This window comes from Falco naumanni, chromosome 8, assembly GCF_017639655.2.
Source record: "Falco naumanni isolate bFalNau1 chromosome 8, bFalNau1.pat, whole genome shotgun sequence".
Taxonomy (NCBI): domain Eukaryota; kingdom Metazoa; phylum Chordata; class Aves; order Falconiformes; family Falconidae; genus Falco; species Falco naumanni.
Genome location: NC_054061.1, coordinates 57,798,928 through 57,821,083, shown reverse-complemented (window position 1 = coordinate 57,821,083; position 22,156 = coordinate 57,798,928). Strand labels below are relative to the sequence as shown.

At 40.3% G+C, this 22,156-nt stretch overlaps 1 protein-coding gene across 8 annotated transcripts in view; it reads left to right on the top strand.

Moving 5' to 3' along the window:
* AGAP1 (ArfGAP with GTPase domain, ankyrin repeat and PH domain 1) overlaps window positions 1–22,156 on the top strand; it is a 382,555-nt gene that overhangs the window by 9,709 nt on the left and 350,690 nt on the right. Inside the window, exon 1 of one of the 8 annotated variants that reach the window (XM_040603873.1) lies at window positions 19,755–20,051. The exons of the other annotated variants lie outside the window; for them this stretch is intronic. Within the exon in view, the coding sequence (XP_040459807.1) occupies window positions 19,949–20,051 (103 nt within the window). The 5' untranslated portion in view covers window positions 19,755–19,948. Of the gene's footprint in view, window positions 1–19,754; window positions 20,052–22,156 lie in introns of those variants that run through there. 8 annotated transcript variants of the gene reach the window in all.

Sequence of the window (22,156 nt, the reverse complement as noted above, 5' to 3'; positions counted from 1 at the left end):
GTGGTGTACAAATGTGTGATTTCCATTATCTCCCTGTTGCAACTTCACATGTGCAGGAGAGCAGCCGGGAAGCCTGTCTTTTAGGTATCACAGCAACTGTGTTCTCTAGGGGAAATATGCTAAAAGCATGGCACTCTGGGTGCCCAGACAGCAGTCATTTAAATGTATACCACTTAACTTTGCAAATGCATGTGTTTCTGGGTTAACCAGTTGTGAACCACAGGCTTTTTGCATCATTTGGTCAATAACCCAAGTCTCAGGACCTTAAATAAGGAGGTGGCTGGCATATGAGTTCGTGTGAACGTGGAAAGTGAGGAAGACATGTTAGACTTCAGCTGCCTATCTGAGTATACCTGCTTTGCATTTTTCTATTTCTTATGAAATGTTTCATTATTGAAAGACTACCTAAACAGAGAATAGTAGTTCTTGGGGTAACTGCAGCATGGTACATGTACCGCAGATGCGTTTCCCACTACGGATACACAAAAGTAGTTGCATTTGAGTATAGGATCACTTGTCTTCTCATTGGTGTAGGATATGAATGAACCCAGCAATTTTAAGATACTGAAATTGCCATCTAGCACAGGGATAAGATCATCAGTACGCTTCTGTATTCTGTGCTGTCAGAGTCTGTTCCTCTCCACGGAATTAGCGTTAGGCGGAGTGCAAGCCTTAAGGCCTGGAACAGTTAGTAGGCATCTGATCAAAATGCATTGCTGGGATATTGACGTTCACGAACTGAATATGTCCTCAAGTTCTAAGTTACGCATGTACCTGAAGGGTAGAGTGGAGGTGGCCAGTGTGTGGGCAGATAAGGAATTTTGTGCCTAGATAAAATAATCTGGTTTTGGACTTGAAAGTTTCAGCAGGCATGTCAAGGGCTTGTTATTTCTTGGGGTTTTTTTTGTATTTTTTTTTCCTCCAGGATCTGTGGAACCCTTCATTAAAGCCTCTCTTAGGAGGGCGGCCTTGCTCTAAATGATCAGACAGTGTTTTGATAGATGCTGGTTTTCAACTCGTAGTGAATTTCCACAAAGATACCAGCCAAACTTGGGAAAACTCTCCCTAACTAGGGAAGGAGATTGAGACATCAAAGGCTGTGCGTGGATTGATAAAGCGTGAAGTAATAAATCTCCAGGTCCAGGAAATAATCTTAAATATACTTTCCCCAGATACTTTGAGGAAAGTGTTAGAGCTATCTAACTCCATTATAGAAAGGATCTAAAAGTGTTCTCAAAGCAGAGAAATTATTGTGGCTTTGCAGTTCTGTTGTGGTTTAACCCCAGCTGGTAATGAAGTACCATGCAACCGCTCACTCGCTCCCCCCTCATCCAGAGGGATGGGGAGGAGAGCTGGAAAGGAATGTAGAACTCAAGGGTTGAGATAAGAGCAATTTAATAGTTGAAACAAAATGAAAATGAAAGAACAATAATAAAAAATTATGGCAATAACAGTTACAATGAAAGGGGGAAGGGAAAGAATAAAATCCAGAGGGAAAGGAAGAAGGGAACACGTGGTGCACAGTGCAACTGCTCGCCGCCCGCTGACTGGTGCCCAGCCAGTCCCTGAGCGTGACCTGCCCGCCCCGGCCACCCCCCAGGTATATATACATCGGGCATGATGCCCCATGGTATGGAATACCTCTCTGGCCAGTTTGGGTCAGTGGACCTGGCTGTGTCCCCTCCCAGTTCCTTGTGCCCCTCCAGCCTTTTCGCTAACAAGGCCCAAGGAACTGGGAAGGCTCGCATCAAAGCCGAAACGCAGCACCCTACTAGCTCCTAAGAAATTAACTCCATCCCAGCTGAAATCAAGTTTAAATGTGTTGTTTTGAACCAGGTTAGCAGGTGCAAGTTGATGGAATGGTGTCATCACCGACCTCTGTCCCCTGCCACTTTCTACAGTGTTACAGCCAGAATTAGTCATTCAGTGAAATTATGTGAGGTGGCTTGGAGCTTTATAATAATGTCCCAAAGCCTGTATGAGTGTTCCTTGGCAGCTGTCGTAACATGCTAATGCAGTGGAGAGAAGCGGAAAGCCAACTCCAGCGGTAGGAAGCTACAGCAATTCTTGTCTTGAACTTGGCCTACTGAATTACCTCTGTTGCTTTCAAAATGTTGAGCTGACTGCAGGTGACAAAAGATCTCTTTGAAAACTGAGCCTTTAGTAATGCTGGAATAGTAAGAAGGAGTAATAGAGCTGCTGCTGGATTCTTACATCTGAATTATTGGCATCACTTCTGTTGTAATGCTGTAAGTTAGGCTTTGGTGACTAAGTGCTTTGTGACATGGAAAGATTAAATAATAACTGTTATTTCTGTCATAGTAAACAGTTACGGTTGTTGTACTGCTCATGATCATCTGCAAACCCGGTAGGCATTTGTGTTCAGGCAAAGGTGGCATGCTCTTTGAAGAACATGACAAATTGGGCCTGACAAAACATAGACACAAGTCAGAGACAGGAGCTGTGCACGGTCACTAAATGGTCACGTAGCCTCATGCTGCTGTTCTAGTAGCTGTCGGAGGCCTCTTGTAAAACAGGTGTCAAGTTCTGGAGGGAGAGGTGGGCTATGTATCTCTTACTTGAGTAACTTCACTGTTTAGCACTGAAACTAGAATTACAGCTTGGAAAATCTTAATAGATATGGGCATTGATAGTGAGAATTCTGATACAGGAATTAAGAATAATTTTTTTGTTGATTGCACAAACTGGCTAGAAGGTGTTATGGGTTGTATTGCCAAAGGTACAAGTGTCAGCTATCAAAACTAAGAAATAGTGACAGTGAAGGAAAAGTAATACTCCTCTGTTTTCATGAACATAAAATCAATGATGTAGTAGAACTTAAAAATGCTTTTGTAGTAAAGCTTTGTTAGTATTTTCAACACCCGCTAAAGTCTTCATAGGATTATTTTCTTTTTTGGTACCATGAATAAAGCTGAGTAATAGTTTTCCTTCAAAATACGTTGCTCCTAGAAAATTTCTTTTAGATTGGTGTTCAGACTCGGAGTTGTAAGGTTTCTGTGGGTCTCTGGGCAAGCTTCTGACCTCTCCGCTCAAGGATGGTGACAGTGACAGGTAGCCACTTTGCAGCGTATAGGACTGTAAAAATTGACAGTGCTTCTGGTAGGCTCTGAATATGAAGGAAATCTATAGCTGCAGCCTATAGCGCATGCGGGACTTTGCTATAGTCGTTTATCACTTTCCTATGGTAATTCTATTACTTGAACCAGAATCTGTAGGTTCACCCTTGGAGTTGAGTAAATGAAAGCAGGAAGGAATAGAAACAAGCTGTGGAAAGCTATTCCTGTACCCTGTGGCAACTCATCTGTTTAGTCCTGTTTCATTACTGTTCTCATGCAAAATAAGATTCTAATTTTAACCTGCATTAATTAAGCTTCAAAAATATGTCACCGCTATGAGATTGTGGCATTTAACAGCATCCAGATGTTTTAACAATACATTAGTTTATGGATGGATGGATGGATCTTGCTATTGACTTATCTTGGGAAAAATAGATTTGAGTAGGGTGGGGCTGACCGAAAGGGCACAGCTTGCTTGAGGGAAAAGAATTGCTGAATTAATGGGTGTGTAACCTCAGAGGGGAGTGAATGATGTGCGTTAATCATATAGGTAGCAGTGCACAGGCTAGATGCACAAATACTTATAGCAGACATCTGCCTTTATAACTGTTTAATGCGTTTTAAAGCTAGTATTTTAGCTGAAGTCAGGAGACCTACGTGACTTCTAAAAAGACAGTACTTCTCTGGGAATATTTTGCTTACTGGAACATCTTGCTTTCTGCATAATGGAGTCAATTCAGTTAGAGGCTTGCTGGTTTGATTTATGATGCTAATTGATGTGGTAGTTGATGTGAACTGCATGTACTAATTGCTCACTTGCCAATCCTCTCCAAATTATCTGACAAAAAGCTTTCAAAATGCAGCATTACATGTTTTGTTTTGTTTTTTTAAAACTGGTGGGCATACAAACATAAACAACTGGGGGCCTCCGTTTTGCTTGTAAGTGCTAATCTAAGTACTGGTCCATTTTAGTCACTGTGTAATGTTACAGGGAAGCTTCAGTGGCTTCGATGTAGACTCATTGTTCTGTGTGGTGTTTAAACAACCTCTGAAAAACATATTCTTCTAGAGCGTGCTTTTTCTCCCCACCCCCCCTTTAAGCTGGAACATTGCCAGTATTTATATGGTAAAGGTGGAATATGTATGCTACTTGCCTGTGCAGTTTTAGTCAATGAAAGATATGATGCAGTGTTTGCATTTGTGTTACTGCATACATGCAGAAACTGCAGTGGGTAAAACATAAGGAAAAAAACCTGGGGATAATTCCTGAATTGGTATTGAGATAATAAGGGTATGTTGATTGTGATTCTGGTAAAAGAAATGTCCATTAAATATTTTACTTAGTGTGCAAACCAGTTGACTGTCATGTAAGCTGGAAAGCTTCTGTATTTCTGGGCTGATAGGGAAATCGTAACATTACATTATGGAATGCTATAGTCTAAAGAGATTACTATTTCTTAAATAAGTAAAGACCTGTTTGAGAAGCAGTGCGTAATAGCTGATTCTTCAGTTCAGAGATGTACAGGCTGCTGTCTGTGTGAATGGGGTAGCTGGGCAGGATCTCTTTGCTTCTGTAACATGTTAAATTGGGTGTTTGACAAAATGAACATTAATCTATCCTGAGCTTAGTATTTCTGGGTGGTTTAGACACTTTAATGAAGTTTTCTAATTTGAGACTTGCTGTGGGAGCAAGCCACTGAACACTGAAATGAGACTACAGACAGCTGAAAGAAACTAGTCACTTAGGAGGAGGGGAAAAAAAAAAGGCATTTAAATGCTGGTATGTGACTGTAACTTGAATGTAGGCTGTCAATAGTAAGAGGCAAAATACCCCCATGACCTAAAAAGTACATGTATGTCCTTTTAGGGATTACTTGATGTTAGGTAATGATGTGCTATTAAAATTAAAGCTCACATATCTATCCCTTCATTTGCTAACTAGGCCAGTCCAGTAGTTTTTTAAAAACGCTGTAGATAAATGGGGAAAATAAATTTTGCCAGGATTTGTGGAGAGCAAGGTAGCCTAATGGTGGTGTTTCAAGATTATTTTTCTCTTTTTAAATTGGTATGTAATTAAGGTGGCTGTCTCAGGCTGAGCCAGCTACCTGCTCAAAAATTGAGTACAAATGTCATCATCTTGGAAGAAAGCAGCATTAAAGCAAGTCATTTTAGAAGTTGTCTGGTGTTCCTTAATTTCAGTGGAAAGCTCTGTCAGAGGAACCTCTGTTACTGTGCAATGTTGATACGTTTCACTTGGATTGTCTGACGTTCTGCAGCTAGTTTTGTGTAGTTTACATAATATTTCTCTACTCAGCAGATGGGAATATTGCTTACTAGGCAAGTGGTGATATTTGATAAAAGCTGTTCAGTGATGACACATTAGATGAATCTGGATAAATAGATTAAATTACAAATGGGATTCGATTTTTTTAAATCAATATCCATGAGGCTATAATATATAAAAACCAACCAAACCCAACTTGCTACAAACAGCGATGAACATAGCTGTATAATCCATGTTCTTCCTGACTTGTTTATTTTCGTTTAGTTATACTTAATAATACGCAGTAGGTGACTCCAGATGCTGTTGTACTTGCTGTGATAGATCAGAGGTACTCAATCTAGTTTATTCCACAAATTACTTCAAAAGATTTGGAGACAGCTTAACAAGAGAACAAAACAGAAGCGCTATTTCTGTGACTGTTGTAAGGCGTTAGTGAAAGCAATGCCTTCAAAAAGCCACTTCTTGCCCATTGCCCGTGTGTCGGTTGTAAATAGACTTTGTGTATGAATATTGGAGCTGGCATGGAACTGGTAAGCTTGGATGTGAGTGTTAATGCCACTGCAGAGGTCTCAGTGTGGATTGTAGGACTCCTTAAGGGATGGTTAACGTGTTGATGTTGCTGCTGTCAGTGTTGCTAGCACCTAAGCTAACTAGAGTGAAGCTGGCTCGGTAAAGAAAGTACTGTAGATATAAATGCGATGAATTTTGAGATGCTTTTTCCTGTAAATTCTGGAACAGTTCTGCTTTGAAAAACAGTAACGTGGTTATGAACTGTGTCTATTCCCTCGCTATCAGTCTCTTGTTTGCCTCTGTTAAGAAAAAGGCTGTTAGTAGTTAGGTATGTTGGCAGAGAGCGAGGATATTTATTGACCTCAGGGGAGCATATTCCCTGGACAGTGATTAAGATGCATGTTTTGCTGGGGATACTGTATGGAGAAAACTAGAGGGTGCCAGAAATAACCGCTACTATGTTGTGACTCTTTGTCTAGTTGGGTTGATTTCTGCTAGCCACATTGTGGTGTTTGGTGGGTCTCCTGTGACTGTCACATCTGGATTGAGAAAACCTGTTATCTGTGTGCATAACAGGCACTTGTTGAAACATTAAAGTATAAAAGGCCAAAATAAAGACTGAGCGCAGTGGGCTTAAACTTGAAGATACATGGTTTAAATTTCCATAAAGCTCTGAAAAAGCAGCAGGGATGGCAACATGATAACACCGATTATGAACTATCCTTCAGATTATTGTAGTACCACCACTCTGTACAGACTCAAATAAGCCACAGTGATAGTTAGGCCATTTGGCTAATTATACCCCAGTCTTTTTAAGTGTGACATAAATAATGAGTCTTTGAAGATAGCCTGGTAAGCATCCTGAAAATGCTGACCCTGTAATCACGATAGTGTCTTGTTTGTTGGCATCCAGAGTGGCTTTTGTGTTGGATGCTGTGACCAGGCTACTGTGTGAGTGCTTCTACATCACACGAGAGTGATCTGAAAGCCCATTCTGTGGGTGCTGCTGGTCCTGGAACTAGAATCAGTTGCTAAGACAGTTCCTATATGGAAGTGGTTGTCTTGAGCACAAAAAAAAAAAAAGAAGACAAATGGAATTTGAATACATGGGAAATGTGTATGAGAAAGATGTATCGGGTTTAATCTCCTCCTTGGAAAGGTGGACAAATAGAATCTTTGATGCTGGTGAAAAATGTGAGATGCAAAATCATCGCCTGGGAAGAGAGTGCAGGATGTATTTTTTTGACCATAACAGCTTGAAGGTAATTCCTATGAAGCTGTAAAAATTGATTTTAATGGTCAAGATAGCTGTATACACATGAGGTATGGGATAGTGGTTTCCTAACTTGAAAGAATCGTAATTTTTTTTTTTCTTAGTGTTTGCCTCTGAGCAGAACAAACAGGCCATGGAAATGTAGGTGATGGCTGGGATATAGAGTCTTCAGCGTATGCTGGGTTTACTCTAGCAAGCTTCTTGGGTGGTTGCAGGCAGCTCCCTTTTGGATATAAAAAGAAGCAAAATTTTCAAAATACTTGAATGAAGACCAGCAGCTGTTCCTGGGACACTTTGAAGTATAAACTAAAAAGACAACACTTAAGAAAATTCTGAAGGCTGCTGGATTACCACTTCAATCTACTTGGATGCTGTGAAAGGCTTTGACACTAGAACTGGTTCTACTGGTCTCCGTGACTGCCAACTTTAAGATGGACTTATGTGTTTAGATACTTGCTCATTATGATAAAGTATGTATATCTGATTTAAAAGCAAAGATGTTTAACTACAAGTAGGCTATGGCACTTGTCTAATTTGCATCTTCTGTCTACTTGCCAGGAAATGTATGAATTTGCAGTCAACTTTAAAGTATTTAAAAATGAAAAGTAGTGTAAGAATTTCCTGAAAAGAACAGTGAAAGTAAATCAAGTTGCTTTTAATTATGTTGCATTCAAGTGAAATGTGACAGGGGGTATTTGTAAAAAAGGAGTATGTGAAGTACCTTGCTAATGACAAATTATGATGTAAGAATGAAATAATTGTGATACAAAATCAAATCTACTTCTGATGCTATTTAGTGACACAAATTAGCCCAGATTAGATGATTTCAGTGGGAGCGAAGTACTGCAAGTTTCTTTGGTGTGTTGAATGACAGAACTGACCAAGTCTGGTTTTCTGTAGCACTGTCCTCCTACAGAGCATCACTGTAAAGATGCCCGTGATCCCGTGCTGTTTGCCTTTCTTGCCTGCATCCTTCTGTAAGCCAAACTGCTGGCAGGAGGCAGCGTATGCTGCAGCTGCATCCCAGCTACCTGCGTGTCAGCAGGCGCATGTGTGCTGGTGCCAAGGTGTGCGTGCGGAGCCGTGAGCAGCCAGCCAAGGCGAGCGTGTGCGCGGGCAATCTGTGCTTCTAGCTGCAAGGCTAGTTTAAGCATTCTTCTGTGTAACCTTCCAGGCATTTTGTTCTCAAGGCTTCTTCTGCTGTTAAATCAAGCCGAAACTGAGTAAAACCCTCAGAATTTCCAAGTGGGGGAGAGGATTTTTTTGTGTGTTTATGCATGAGGTTTACTGTAACGTGGTGCTTTTCATCTAGTGGCTAAACTGACTTGCATAAAAAGAACCAAACCATTCTGACTTACGCAGTCTGTCTGCTCTTCAGGAGGTGAAAGCTTTATGTCAAGAAAAGGATACCACATTTGCTGCCATGTTGTAGCATGTGGCTGATTACTGATCTTATGGAAACATTGTATTGAGCAGATGAGGCCTGATTAATAATGAATAAAGTTGCTGCAGTACTGAGAGTCTTGGGGGGGGGGGGGGGGGGAAGTAAAAAATTCAATTAAGCTTTTAAAATTTTTCTTTAAAAACCCCACAGGGTAAATCCTCTAGGTTAGTCAAGTTTGTAAGCTGAGCGTTATATTTCTGTATTCTTCTGTGGCTGAGAATTATTACAACTTCTGTTCAACTTGATTTCCAAATGATGTGCTACTTGATTCCCAGTTCCGACTTAGCTGAAAATAGTACCAGGAATGTAAAAGGCTTTTGGTAAAGCCGAACAACAAAGTACACACTTGCTAAAAACGGGTGTACATCTTCAGGGTCTTGTGAGAGCATAGCTCATGAGCAGGTGAGCCTGTAATGATTTATTTTTTGTTGCTAAAAGAGGAGGATCTTTGCAACCCACCAGCATCCTTTTGTAGCCCTTCAGAAACCAGTGTAAAAGCCTAGTGTAAACACAAGGAATTGTTTTACTAGGGTGGCAAGCCCACTAAACTTGTTTAAGGCTCAGATGAGCTTCAGAGCCGTTACGGGAATGGGTGTAGGCTTGTGCTGCAAGGTCTGGGACGGCTTGTTAGGGTGTCAGAGGGCTGTTGGCTCTGTTCAGTGGATTGCTGGCCTGCACCTAAACCTTGTTTTTCCTTAAGCAACAGGAGCAAGGTAGCATAGCGCTGCACCGAAGCTGTTGCAACTGAACTGATGAGTAGGCTGTAAAATAGCTTTCAGGCTCTCATGAACTTGAACCCATTTCTCTGGGAGGTATATGCATGTTCCCTTTATCTGCAACCAATCATAATATGTTGAACCTGAGCTGCTTGTATAATCAGCATCCGAAGGTTTTAATTAATGTTGCTAAAAGGCTATTACGCATTGTCCTTATGACTGTTTTTAATTTACTATGTGCAAATTAAAATACCGTTAGAGTTGTATTGCGTGCAAGTCATGCAGCTAAATGCAGTATTTGTTTCATCAAGAAGAAATTTATCATAGAAAAAAGTGCTGAAAGATGATGCGACATGGTCTGTTTGTGCTGGCTAGATGTTCAGAATCTTGAGCTGAGCCCAGCTGGCATAGCTGCAGTTACTGCTAACTTGAGTGTGGCTTTCGTAAGTACCTGTTGATGCCTGCAGATATTGAGGAAAGGAAATCTTGTCTTAAGTACTTCTAAGCCATAATCATTCTAATTTCTTGATGGGCCTTGACTATCCACAGCTGTTTCTTCTTCTTTGGATGATCAAGTTGTTTGTTAGGGACCTGTGAGTTGGGAATGGGCACCTTTAAAACAAAGGGGTGCTTGCTGCAGACTGGACACCCACCACTACAGTGAAGAATGACGGATTTCTGAAACTTGTTAAGTATGTGCTGTGTCCTAGGCTTGAGTGAAATGGGAAGCAACGTTCCTAAAATCGTGTTCTTGACTTAATGCTAGCGCTGCTTGGTGTTGACTACTTTGTATGGTATGATGTTTTAATTAACAGGCGACTGTGGTAGTTGATGTTGAGATAATTGCAGTGTTTATGGGAACAACTGCTGGCCAAAGCGTTTAAGTTTTGTACTGGACAGTTGATGTTTTCTGGAAGATGCTTATTTAGGCTGAAGTGAGTGCTTGAGTACCAAGTGGATTTGACTATGTCTCCTTGCACTCGGTCCCTCTTTCCCTTGTCTGTTTGTACTACCAAATTGGACTGATCTGTAACTGCTGCCTTTTGTCGGTGGCTGTGGAAGATCCAGTGCTGTATGTAGAAAAGAGAATTCTGCCTGGATATGCTTTCCATGGAAACATATGTTGGGAAATTTCTGAAAAAAATCTTAACAGGCCAGCTTAGATCACCCTTCTCATGTTGTTATAATGCTTCCTTTTTTCTAGCTAACTTGATATTGAAGTGTTTTGGTAGTCTGATAACTTACAACTGTAGATAAGTTGTAGTTAAGAGCAGTGAGCCTGTTCAAAACATAGATCTCGAGCTTTTAAGAAATGTGATATTGTATTTCAGTAAATAACACAAGATTTATGTTCTCAGGCTTTCGATAAAAGTTAAATTTGTATCATAGGTCACTATGCTTTAGCAAAAGATTCTCAATACTGCTGAACAAACGTCCATATATTTTTACTTTTATTTTTAAGGTAATGAAGCTGTCTCTGTACCTTGGATTTGTTGCAAATATCAAGTCCTGAAAGGAGGGAAAATACAGGGGATGATACTGCCTAGGAAATAACCATCCAGTTATCAAAGCAGTAGCACTGCAGAAGACTGGTGATCACTCTGTGTGCTAGGATGGATGTTGGAGGGAAACAAATCCAGTTTGTATGAATTTTTTTAAGTGGCTGTTTCAGTTAAGGGTAACTACGGTTGCAGGCCATAAGTAACGGTGATCATCATCTAGAACATGGATTTGGCTGCTTCTGTGAAATATATGGTGCTGAAATACATGGTGCTTAGCAACTTTAAGCCTTAAGTGCTTGTGAACAGAATGCACAGTCCATAGGATGGTAGGGTAGGTCAGTGAGTTTTCTTTGCTGTTCTATGTGCAATAAAGCTAGGAATGCTTGGAAGTTTAATTTACCTTATTTCCCAAATATTCAGTATTTGGGTCATGTATTGAGATTTTTATTTGTAAAAGTGCTTGGTGGAGATAAATGATACAGCTAACTGTGGTATGTCTGCCACGAATACTCTATTGTGCTGCATTTCTGTGAAGTCCTTCTCCATCTAGTTGTTCTGGCTGTGACCTTCCTAAAACCTGAGGTTACTATGTTCATACTATAAAACTCAGTCAGCTCATAGCACAGAAATGTTGTGATGGTGGAAGAGTTGTAAATTTTGAACAAAGTTCTCTGTATCGCCAAATAGAAGGTAATCCAGTTTCTAATTCCTGTGTTGCTGTTGGACATTCAGAGTATGCAAACAGCAGGAGATTGCCTCTTACAGAGTTTGTGTTGTTTGGAATGTGATGGACATCTAAGACAAATCTGTTGATGTGATTTACTGACTTTTCTCCCAGGTAGCTGTAGAGGAATTATAGAGGAATGAAGCTGGGTTAATTCGCGTTGATAATACACAGCTGTGGGCTGGCTTCAGGGGCGGTGGGTTGGCTGATGTGGATAACGTGCAGCTGTGGCTGGTTCCTGCTCAGTCCTTAAATAGCTCTAAGGGGTACAGAAGAGGAGCCCTGGATGAAGAGACCTGGAAGAAGCAGATGGAGGAGAGGGAGTGCCCTGGATGTAGGAGAGAGGAGAAGCAGGGTGGACTGGCCTGAAGAGGATGAAGAAATGGCACAGACAGTAAATGAACTTTGGAAGCCTTGTTGCAACTGGCTACTTTTGATTGTGCTGCGACAGGTAGCTATTAGTTAGTTGTATAAAGTTTTTTTGAGACCTCGTGTGGGTGTACTGCCTTTAAAAACAGATTTGAAGATGGGCCCAAAACTTGCAGAAGGTACTGATTTGGATTTTCTAGCTTTTATTGGTATTTTTTGCCTAATACCGTCTGGAAGTGGTAAAGTGACTTGGAGGGATGAGTAGAACACCATGTCTGCTGCTTTGACAAACTGTATTATGAAAGTGTTGATGAAGTAACTTTGTCAATTTGTGCATCTTTACTGATGAGCATTTTTAGTCTAGTACTATTTCTGAGCAGTTCAGTAAGGAACTCTTCTCTATTAAGTTCAAGTATCTCTCAGATGAATCTTAAGTTCTAGGTGAGGCTTAATGAGAACACATTCTGTCTTGCTGCTAGGGAGTGTTGGCTACCTTAAAATGCATGCTAGTAACTGCTTCTGCTAATTTTAGAACGTGTTCTTGAAATGCTGGTAATAGCTACATACTTAGTCAAATAGAAAGTAAAGGGACTTTTCACTCCCTGGAAGATGTGTAAAAAAAAAAAAAAATTAAAAAAATATATACACATATGCATTATATTATGCAGAGGTTCTGTGTTTAATTCTGTTATGGTTGATGCTCAGGAATTCTTGACTGACTTGCTCTCAGGTTTTGGTTCAGTTTCAAGTAACTGCACGGGCTGGGCAAACTTCAAGCAATGTAGTTGTGCCTGATGTATCTTAAATACAAGTGCTAATCTTGTGGGACAAGGGTTCAGCATGTCAAAAGTGAACTCCTGTGTTGGTGTCCAGATGAAAATGTAGCAGGAATTAGTACAAGTGCAGATGTCCGGGAAGTTGAACGACCTTACTTATTTCAGTTCACAATATTTCAGTTCACAATAACTTGTTTCAAATTTTGTTGTTTGAAAAATAGCTTATTTCAGTTCACAATAACTTGTTCTATTTACCCCCCCAAAAATTTGGACTTTAATTTGTCATGAACAACAGTGTGAAGAATTATGATGGCAGGTTGCTACTGGGAAAATAATGTTATGTTTGAAAACAATTCTTGCTTGGGTTATGGCACTGCTGGTTTTTTGTGTAACCTGGCTAGAACAACTGTTGCCTGTATTACAAAGCTTCACAACTTTGCAGAAGATTTGCTTGATTTTCTTGGTAGCAGCTCAGGTTTGACATTTAGAGTGCAACTGTTGTCTTTTTTTTTTTTTTTTTTTTTGAATGGAGGCTTGTTTCAGTCTGGCAGTGAATGGAAAAGGATTGATGTAAAGAACAGAGCTACTGATAATGCACCTAGGTAATTTGAAAGGGTGAGAATGAGAACTAGACAGGGTGTTAGGTAAAAGACTGACGCAGTGGTTTTTGAGTGTGTTTTGGGTTTCTTTTATTTCTGTTAAATCTGCTAGTTGGAGATGTCACCAGAATGAGCCTGCGTACTGCTATCCCACAGTGGATGAACGGCTGTGCATTCAGTGTTTATCTTGCTGTCGAAGGTCAAGAACAGCTCGGTGACACAAAACCAGGGGACTGTCTCCTCCAGCGTGTGCATCTGCATGGTGGTGGTGACAGGAAGCCCTTGAACCAGGCACATAAAGCGGTCACCCCCACATGCTGGGCTCATCTAAAGCCTTTGCTTGAAGGCGATTCAGGTCTCTGATGGCCACAGATACCGTAGTTAGTTTTTTATATGGGCTTATTAGTCTCCAGTGCTTCTTGGTGAATGGCTTCTGAGTTTTGATTGTCCTGATAATTGTGCCATCTTCTGTTTGCAGCAGCCGTAGCCGGCTCCCGGTGCTGTGCCTGTTACACCTGCGCTGTTTGCCGAGGGGGTAATGGCTAAAGGACTCGCCTCTATCTGTAGACTGAACGTGAAAGCCTTTGTTAAAACCAAACAAACAACAAAAGCTAAACCAAACCACAAACTGTCAGCTGGTTTTCAAAGGTTTTCTTTGAAGTGGGGGAAATGCTCATAATCTTTACCTTGCGTGCCAGAAAAGTACCTGAAAGAGGGGCTTTCTGCCTGTGTGGGGACTAGCAGTGGGGTACTTGTGCGACTTCCAGGAAGCCTTGGAAATAGGATCATTTTCCTAATGGCATGAGCTGAAGCATAAATGTTTTTCCTCGTTTAAATGTGATCCGAGTGGCAGCCAGAGATCTGAGGAGATGGTAGGTATGGCAGAGTGCTGCTTCTCTGAGCTGTGGGCACCTGCCTGTGGTAATATTCATTATTTGTCAAATAACCTAAGGTAACCTTTTTCTCAAATTACCTAGAAAGAAATACTAACTGTTCAGAATACATGTGTTTATTTTTTTTATTCCTTTCTGTCTAGGAGAACAGGCGATTATCACCAGGTTGTTTGTAAATAGACAGACTGTGTGTATTGAATGCCTGACTGATCAAAAGCTTGATCCTGTAATCACTTGCAGTGATTATCTTTACAAACAAATCTGCAAAATGCTACATTATGTCCTAGAAATATTTAGCAAGCTAGTAGGTCTGATCCTTGTTTGTCAACAGAAAGAGAAGTGTTTTCTGGTGAAGGTGTTACATTCAGGACTGGAACTCTGGCTCAGTTTGATTTGTTTATGGGCTTAGCAAGATGAATAGGATGAAATATTCAACAGGGAGAGTCATTTATCAGCTGAACTACAACACTACAGGTGTTCAGCAGGCTTTATCATTCAAAGCCCTAAGCTGGACACCTTCAGAATCTTCTTTAGAATCTAAACAGGGGTGCCTGTGGACCCTGATCTGTATGCAGATCAGAGACAGCCATCAGTCTTCGCTGCTGACTGCTACTTTGAGCTAATTTTTATTTCATCAGGTTTTGTGGATCTGCAGAATTCCTTTGCTGTTGAGTCATGTCTGAGATCAGTTGTGACTGAGTATCTTGGAGAAGGCTTTAACCAAAACAATGATAGATTTTAGGACTTTGTTAGATGCTTACCTGGCTGTAACCATTGCAAGGTAGTAACTGCAATGATAAATACTGCAATGCAACTGGATCTTCGTGCATTCTCTGAGCAGTTGTTAATGAGAAGTAATTAGATTTCTGGAAAAAGGGTGAAGAGCAAGCTATTGTGGCTGAGCAGGAAGAAGAGGATTTTGACTTTGGCCTAGTAACTGTGCAGTGGAAAAACTGTGAGCAACTGTAGTGAAATGTAAAAAAAGTCAGGATTCCAGGAAAGTCCTGTATTACTATAACTGAGACTTGTCTTGGTTTTATTTGTTTGGTTTTGTCAGGAATGATGGAATCAGGCTTGTAATTATTAAACCTTTGCCTAAGAGCAATAAGAATTACTATGGAAGAATGCCAGATGTTTGGTTTTAAACATGGGTAAATACAATTTAAGAAAAAAACCCAAGGAGCTGATACTCAACTCTGAATTTGTTTTCAACTTATGCTTATTATTAAGGGGAATACACTAGCAGATGAAAAGATTGTCAATAAGAATTTCACTTACTTTAAGACTTGGCTATAAGAGCGTGCTGTCTTTTGCTTTGTTACAGATATTGATTTGGTGATGATGAAGGTCGTTGTTTGAAGATGTTTGCTTTTTTATTTACATGTCGGCTGTGTCTTTTTTTTTATCTGAAAAATCAGGCAGTGGCCTAAATTAAAAAATGTGAAGGGACTCTGGCTTGCTGTCCATATGGTACTTGTCCTTTCCTGTATGTGAGTCTCCCTGTTGTGCTGAAGGAACTGAGTGCCACTGCCTTATTGATTATGCTTCCTTCTTAGAAGAACCTTCTAATGAGTTCCTTGCAACCAGAAAACTGAACTGTAAGGTGGGTGGATGTCCAGGCTAATACATTCAGAAACGTGCTTTGGTTTTGTATGGAGGGAGAAAAGTGAGGTGCATCTGCGGCCACACTTCTCGGCTCGGGAGTTTATTGTGAGAGATCAATTATTGAAGGCAAATTTTCTTAGTGCATTGCCTAGTGCTGTGCTAGTAGAAAAGGTGGTGATCAGCATGAGTTGGGTGATAGGTAGGGAAAAAATGCAGGAAACATCTTCAACTGCTAGGAATTGTTGCTGTGAACAGTAGGTTTCAGTGAGGGGTGGATTCAGTTCAGCAGCTCAACTTAAATTGAACAACCCAGTTGAATTCAGGCTTTGCATATCCTCTCATGTCTTTGCTGTCCCTTGCTTTTATTGGTGGACTCTTCATTCCACATGGAAGATTTCAGGAAAGTAGTCCAGTGTCTTCTCCATAAATGAACTTTGTTACAGGGGAATTCCCTGTGTTAGATTGGGATAAGCATTTTGAGGCATGGGCTGTGGCAGCTGGAGTTGGCTGTGCCAAGTGTAACATGGACCGATTAACCAAATACAATAATTTAATTTCAAAACCCTTTCTCTGGCAAATTCCTGAATTTTGAATTTCAGTGGTCTTTGGAAATGGTGTATATTGGAGTTTGTGATAATCTAGATGTGCCTCACTGGCAGATTTGACAGGCTGATTTGAATGAGACATGCTCTGGCAGGCAATGTTAAAAATAGAGCTATTCTAGCACCTAAGTCTTAGCATAACAATTGCTGATGGATGAAAACTGTTGAAATACTGACTTGAAGCATAAGCCAGGATGGTGAGGAAAGGGTCTTTAGAAGAAGCTGAATTGTAGCTGCCGTAGACTTTCCATGGTAACTACTGTACTGAGTGTGCTTGTAAAAGCTTGCTTGCAAGCATTAGCATGATTACTAACATTAGGAGTTGACCCCACATCAATAAGAATGCTTGTTTTTTGGAAAAAAATAATTTAAAAAGGCAAAATCATACAATTTTGGAATAAAACACAAGGAGATAACACAAGGAGATACCTATCTACTACTCCTGTTAAGTAAGTACCAGAAGCTTCTAAAAGGTCATATTGCACCTTTGGTAGTAAAAAGATAAATATACAGAAAGTGTTGTACTAACTGTTTGCCTGAGACCCAATACTGATGCGGGTGGTGGTTCTCAGTTTGCTGAGTTTTGCCAGTATAGTTTATTTAGGTCAAGATTAAAACCTGAAGTATTTTGAGGATAAACTGCTCAGTTCATGACTCTGCATTTTGTGGTTTATCTCATGTTCAAGGCATCTGTGGGAACTGAGGATTGGAGTTGATGGCTGCAAATGCACTTGCAAAATAGATTTCCAAATGAGCCCATGGTTTAATCACAAACTTACTTTGGGGTGTAAAACAGTGAAGTGCGGCTGCCTCTTTGCTTGAGCTGGGAGCCACCTGCCATTTGAGTAGTAGGAGCATAGCTGATGTCCAAAAAGAAGATAACTTAAAACTTGAAATAGTTGGTCCAAAATTGATTGTTACTACTTGTGTATGAAAAACGGAAAAGCAAGCTTTGCTGTAAGAATGAGGGATCTGTAGAAGAACTGCAGCTGCCTCTGAAGGATTAGCCTGGCAGGTTTTTTCCTGTAGCTTAGACAACCCCCTTGCTGCATCAACAAAAATTAGCAAATAACTGAAGCAGTTAGTGTATAATGCTGAGTAACAGCTGAATTACATTTATCAGATAATAATAATGGAAAAGCCTTTTAAGCAATGGTTAGGACTTAATTCTAGTCAGTTGGCTAATAATGTAATGCTCTAAACAATCAGCTATACAGTGATTCCAGCAAGTAGGAATTAACTTCCTTAACAGTTAACTTATGCTAAGAAATCGCTATCCCTTACTTGGAAAGGCATAAGCGCTTTACTTAATCTATATAACTGGGGGGGGAAGTACAGAGTATTTAGGCCTAGGCTTCAGATAGTTAGGAAACTGAATAAAATCCAAGGTGGTTGGTCATGACTGCTTAAAACATATTACGCAATACACTCATTATGTAATGCTTGCTAAAGGGTTGAAAATTAACCAAATGGTCATAATCTAAGAGTAAACTAAAAATCCTAAAATGGGTGAAAACACAGCATTTTGAACGCTTTTCAGCTGGAAATAAATAGCAGCTTTGAGTCCTGGAGCCTCCTGACATGACACTTATCCTACAGAAACTGACAAGCCACACTCAAACCATTAACACCAGCATAAGTAGAAACTGAATGAGAGGAGAAAGATTGAAGAACTGTATTTGGCTTATTTCCTTATCGAAGTTGGCTAATTCAGTTTAATTTATCTAACGTTTGTAAAACTATTATAGGTGTCTTGTATTTCAAGCTTCAGAAGCTGATGGAAAGCAATGAGTGTATTCCTCGGTGTATCTTTAAAACAATGGTGTAAATGGAGATTGTATGTCAAATGTAGCGTGCTATTGAGTAATGTTCATTATGTTGGAAAAGAATCTGTGGGGAGTTTGTAATCTGAGGAGTGAATAAACAGAAGGCTAAATTCTGTGGGATCTCAGCGTTCATTTTTTGGACTTAAGCAGGTTGATCATTTATTTACAATGACGCGTAGGCTATAACAGAGGTCAAATTATACTTTCTTGCCATGTAGTACGGAACTAGTTCTTAAAAGTACAACGCATGCGCTTTTTTAATGAAGCTGAAATTTGCATGAGAATCTTGCTAAGAACTAGAAGGAGAAGGGAGTAAAAGGGACCTAGATTAAGGATTACTGTAAGAAATAATCAGAATATGGCTTCTGGTTTCGGTTATGTTGTGCCTCTCTAACACTTGCTGGTTAGTATTATGCCTTTGATCCTCTCTATTCTGCTTCAAGTTGTCTGAAGCACGTGTAGGAGTTGGGACTATAACTAGAAGGAAGTAGTGAAGAAGTTTTTTTCCATCTAGGAAAGACAAAGTACAGGTGGTAGAAGTGGAAACACCTGCAAATCAGAACATGAGTGAGCTTGGTCTAGGTTTTTTAGCCAAACCAATTAGTGGTGAATGTTAATGAAATATCCCCATAGCAGTTAGTATAGGTTGGCTGATCCATAGCTGGCCTGGGTGATGCTGCTGGCTTTATGTACCTGCTCGAGTTTGCTGTTCATAAAATTGGAAGTTCTGGGTAGGCATGCCTGCTGGGGATTCAGACACCTGAGACTTTGCAAATACCGGTAGCTGTTCCAGGGAGAAAGAGGCTGTAATTACTTGAATGAAGCTTGACTGACAGGTGAACAAAAAGTAACTGTTTGGGGCTTATTGCCAAGTGTGGATTTGTACTTAAGCAGATACAATTACACGGACTTTGTACTGGGTTGTTGACAGATTGAATTTCTATGATAGCGCAAGGTAACAGTAGGTCAGTCTGAGTAAGGTTCCTAAGAATATATATTCACAGTTGTAGTGATAATCTGATGAATAGAAAACAGATTCAGTTCACAACAAATTGTTGGTGTTAGATAAAAAAGCATCGGTGCCAATTCTTGGTGACAATTATGTGTGAAATCGGTGTGAGGCCATCGATAATGGTCTTTCGCAGTAGGGCTGGTGAAATTTGAGTGGGGTCTGCATTTTTTTTAACATGCTTGGCTGCTTCTGGAGGCCTGAAATAGCCCCCTGAAGTCTGAAGTAGTGATGACTGATGTGAAACGTTGGGCTAAAAAAAAGGTGGATTTTTTTTTTTTTCACCCTGGTAACCAGGGTGAAGAACTAAATTGCTGTCAGGCAGCCTTTCACTAGAAGATAACAGTGCAATATTAAATCTGCCTGTCGCATTAAGTAAATAGGAGGTCTCATATGTGGGACTTGGTCAGTGGTGCTAGATACTGAGCGCACGGACTTCAATAGCAGCTGGTGTTCTATTTTCAGCAACCTCTTAGGAGCTGTGATCAGAAAGTGTTGATCTGCTAGCCTGTTAGGTCAGCCCGGCAGAGGGTGGTTATGCAGGCTGTTCCTTCACGGGCAAGACTGTGGGTGGAAACAGTGGTAACTGGGAATTCTAGTTATGCAAGAGAAAAAAAATTACTGCCTGGTTTAAGGTAAAAGGAGCTGCGTATCTTTGGGTGAAGCTGCAACTCGCAGAGCTCCGTACTTCTCTGGCAGGTTCATTTAAAGTCTCGATGGTGTGTTTGAACCAGCATATATGCGTATAGGTAGGGCACAAGCTGACTTCTGCAACTCGCTTTGCTTGGGAAGGATGTTACTCGTTGGAAAGGAATTGGAAGAAGATGGCATTTCAAATCTAGGTATGATGTTCAGCTTTCGGTGCCGTTTCTGTTCTGAAGATAATGTCTTTGAGCCAGTTTCCTATTTAGAAACAGGCGTCTTAGGACTGATTTTTGAAGTAATGCGCTCATGAGGGATTGCTTGGGCACCGTAAGTTTGTCCTGACAGAATTATTCAGATGGGTACCTTGCAGCTGTATCTGAAAGAATTTGTCCTCTGTTGGTATTGAGCTAGTGCCACTGTGAAATGGAGGTATGCTTGGAAGAGATTTAATTTAAGAAAACCCATTAAGTGTACTGTTGGGTGGATACAGTAACTCAATAAGTTGAAGTGATTCGTATGCATTCCTGATAATTAAGAGGCTCTATGCAGTGCATGTAGTTTTGTGTTAGTATTTATATTTTTGGCTCGTGGAAGCGATAACCTGAAGATGTGCCTGATGGGCAGTCTGGAGTTAGAGGCTTTCAGAAAAGCTTCAGTGGGACATAACTATTCTTTAAGATTGTGCAGAAAGCAATAGGTCTCTCTGAAGTCCTGAAAGCCTGGATAAAAGCACACTCACACTGTTACTAGTTATAAAGGAGCTCTGGACTGAAAAGCCTGGAGGAACAGACTAATTTTCAGTTTAAAACATCTGAAGGAAGGTAATGGCTTGTAGAAGTGGGATGTTTGGAAACAGTTAATTTAATTAATTCATGTGTCCTCCTTGCTTGTCTGAAAAAAGCTTTTAGAAAGGACTGCAGACATCTGCAGTGCTTTTTAATATTTGATGGGCTTGTACAATTCTTGCTTCAGAAAATTCATGACCTGCTCTATTTCTGTGAGTATGATTTGTAGAGGGCACGAGTAAAAGAGGTTAGATTGATTCCTTATCTTCTTATTACAATATAGCTATTGAGAGACTAAATCTCCTGTTACAGATATAAAATATTTTCTTCTCACATCTGTTAGCTCTGTATCAGTAGATAATTTTGAGAGATCTGAAACGGAATGGCATTCTCCCGGGATGCTTGTTTTGCTTATGTTGGGAAAGAATGCGTTGGTAAGGTAGGGAATTCACTGCCTGGTGCTGTTAGGATTCTTATTGCCAGAGAAGCTATTTTTTTAAAGCTTCAGAAAAAAATTTGAGTGCCACCTCAGCATGTCTTCAATATATATAAAGACTTTCAATGCAAGTAGATGCAAGCAAAACGGAATACTGGGTCTGTAGCAGCCTTTAAAACATGATGCTTTCACTTTGAGAAAAAAATGAAAACATGAACTTGTTTTCAGTCTGTGGGTCTGGCAAGGTTCCTGCTTGACATGCTTACCTTTGCTTTCCTTAATTTCCAGCAAAGGGAAGTTTATTGATAGTTGATTTCCTCATGCAGCAAAAACTACTTAGAAAATAGCCGGACTTGTGTGGTTATAAAGAGCTATAGAAACCTACTGAAGTCATTTTTTGTGATAAAGTTTGGTAAAAGAAGAAAATACACCATCTACTGAAATGTTTCAAAGAGCAGTTTCTTCAGATAATTTTTTTTCTGAGTGAGAAAAATATGAAATTTGTGTGGTAAAATGTCCACTTTTCGAAGCTGTTCACTTTTTTGTTTGTACCCTATTTCAGGGTATCTTGTGTATCCTGTAGCCACAAGGCACAGTAGAGTTTTAGTTGCAGGTCATGTAGATTTTTGCCTCTTCATGTGACCATGATGTTTGTGACTATGATCTGTAATGGTGGCAGCTTCTTCCCTGGGTAGAGCCAAGGTCAACACATGGTGTGCATCAGAATCTATTAAAGATCTTTTTTTGGGGGTGGGAGGTGGGGAATTCAGAGATTCCCCCCCCCCCCCCCCCCCCCTACAGTCTGTCAGTACGTGACAGAGGTTATTCGAATTGTAAATGATGGCTTGAAAAGAAAAGAGCAATCAAATTGTGGCCTCTTGGAGGAAAAAAGAAATAATCTTCATTTAAGTGGTGCTGTCTGGCAGTTGGATCGCTTGTGGGACTAGATAGAGAAGTATTTGAAACCCTTGGTCTGTACATGACCTGCCTAGTTGAATTTAACTGTGAATGCTAAAAAATATATGCTTTAAGGTTAGTGTGTTAGGAGAAAAGTATGTTAATGTACAGATAAAAATGTTCT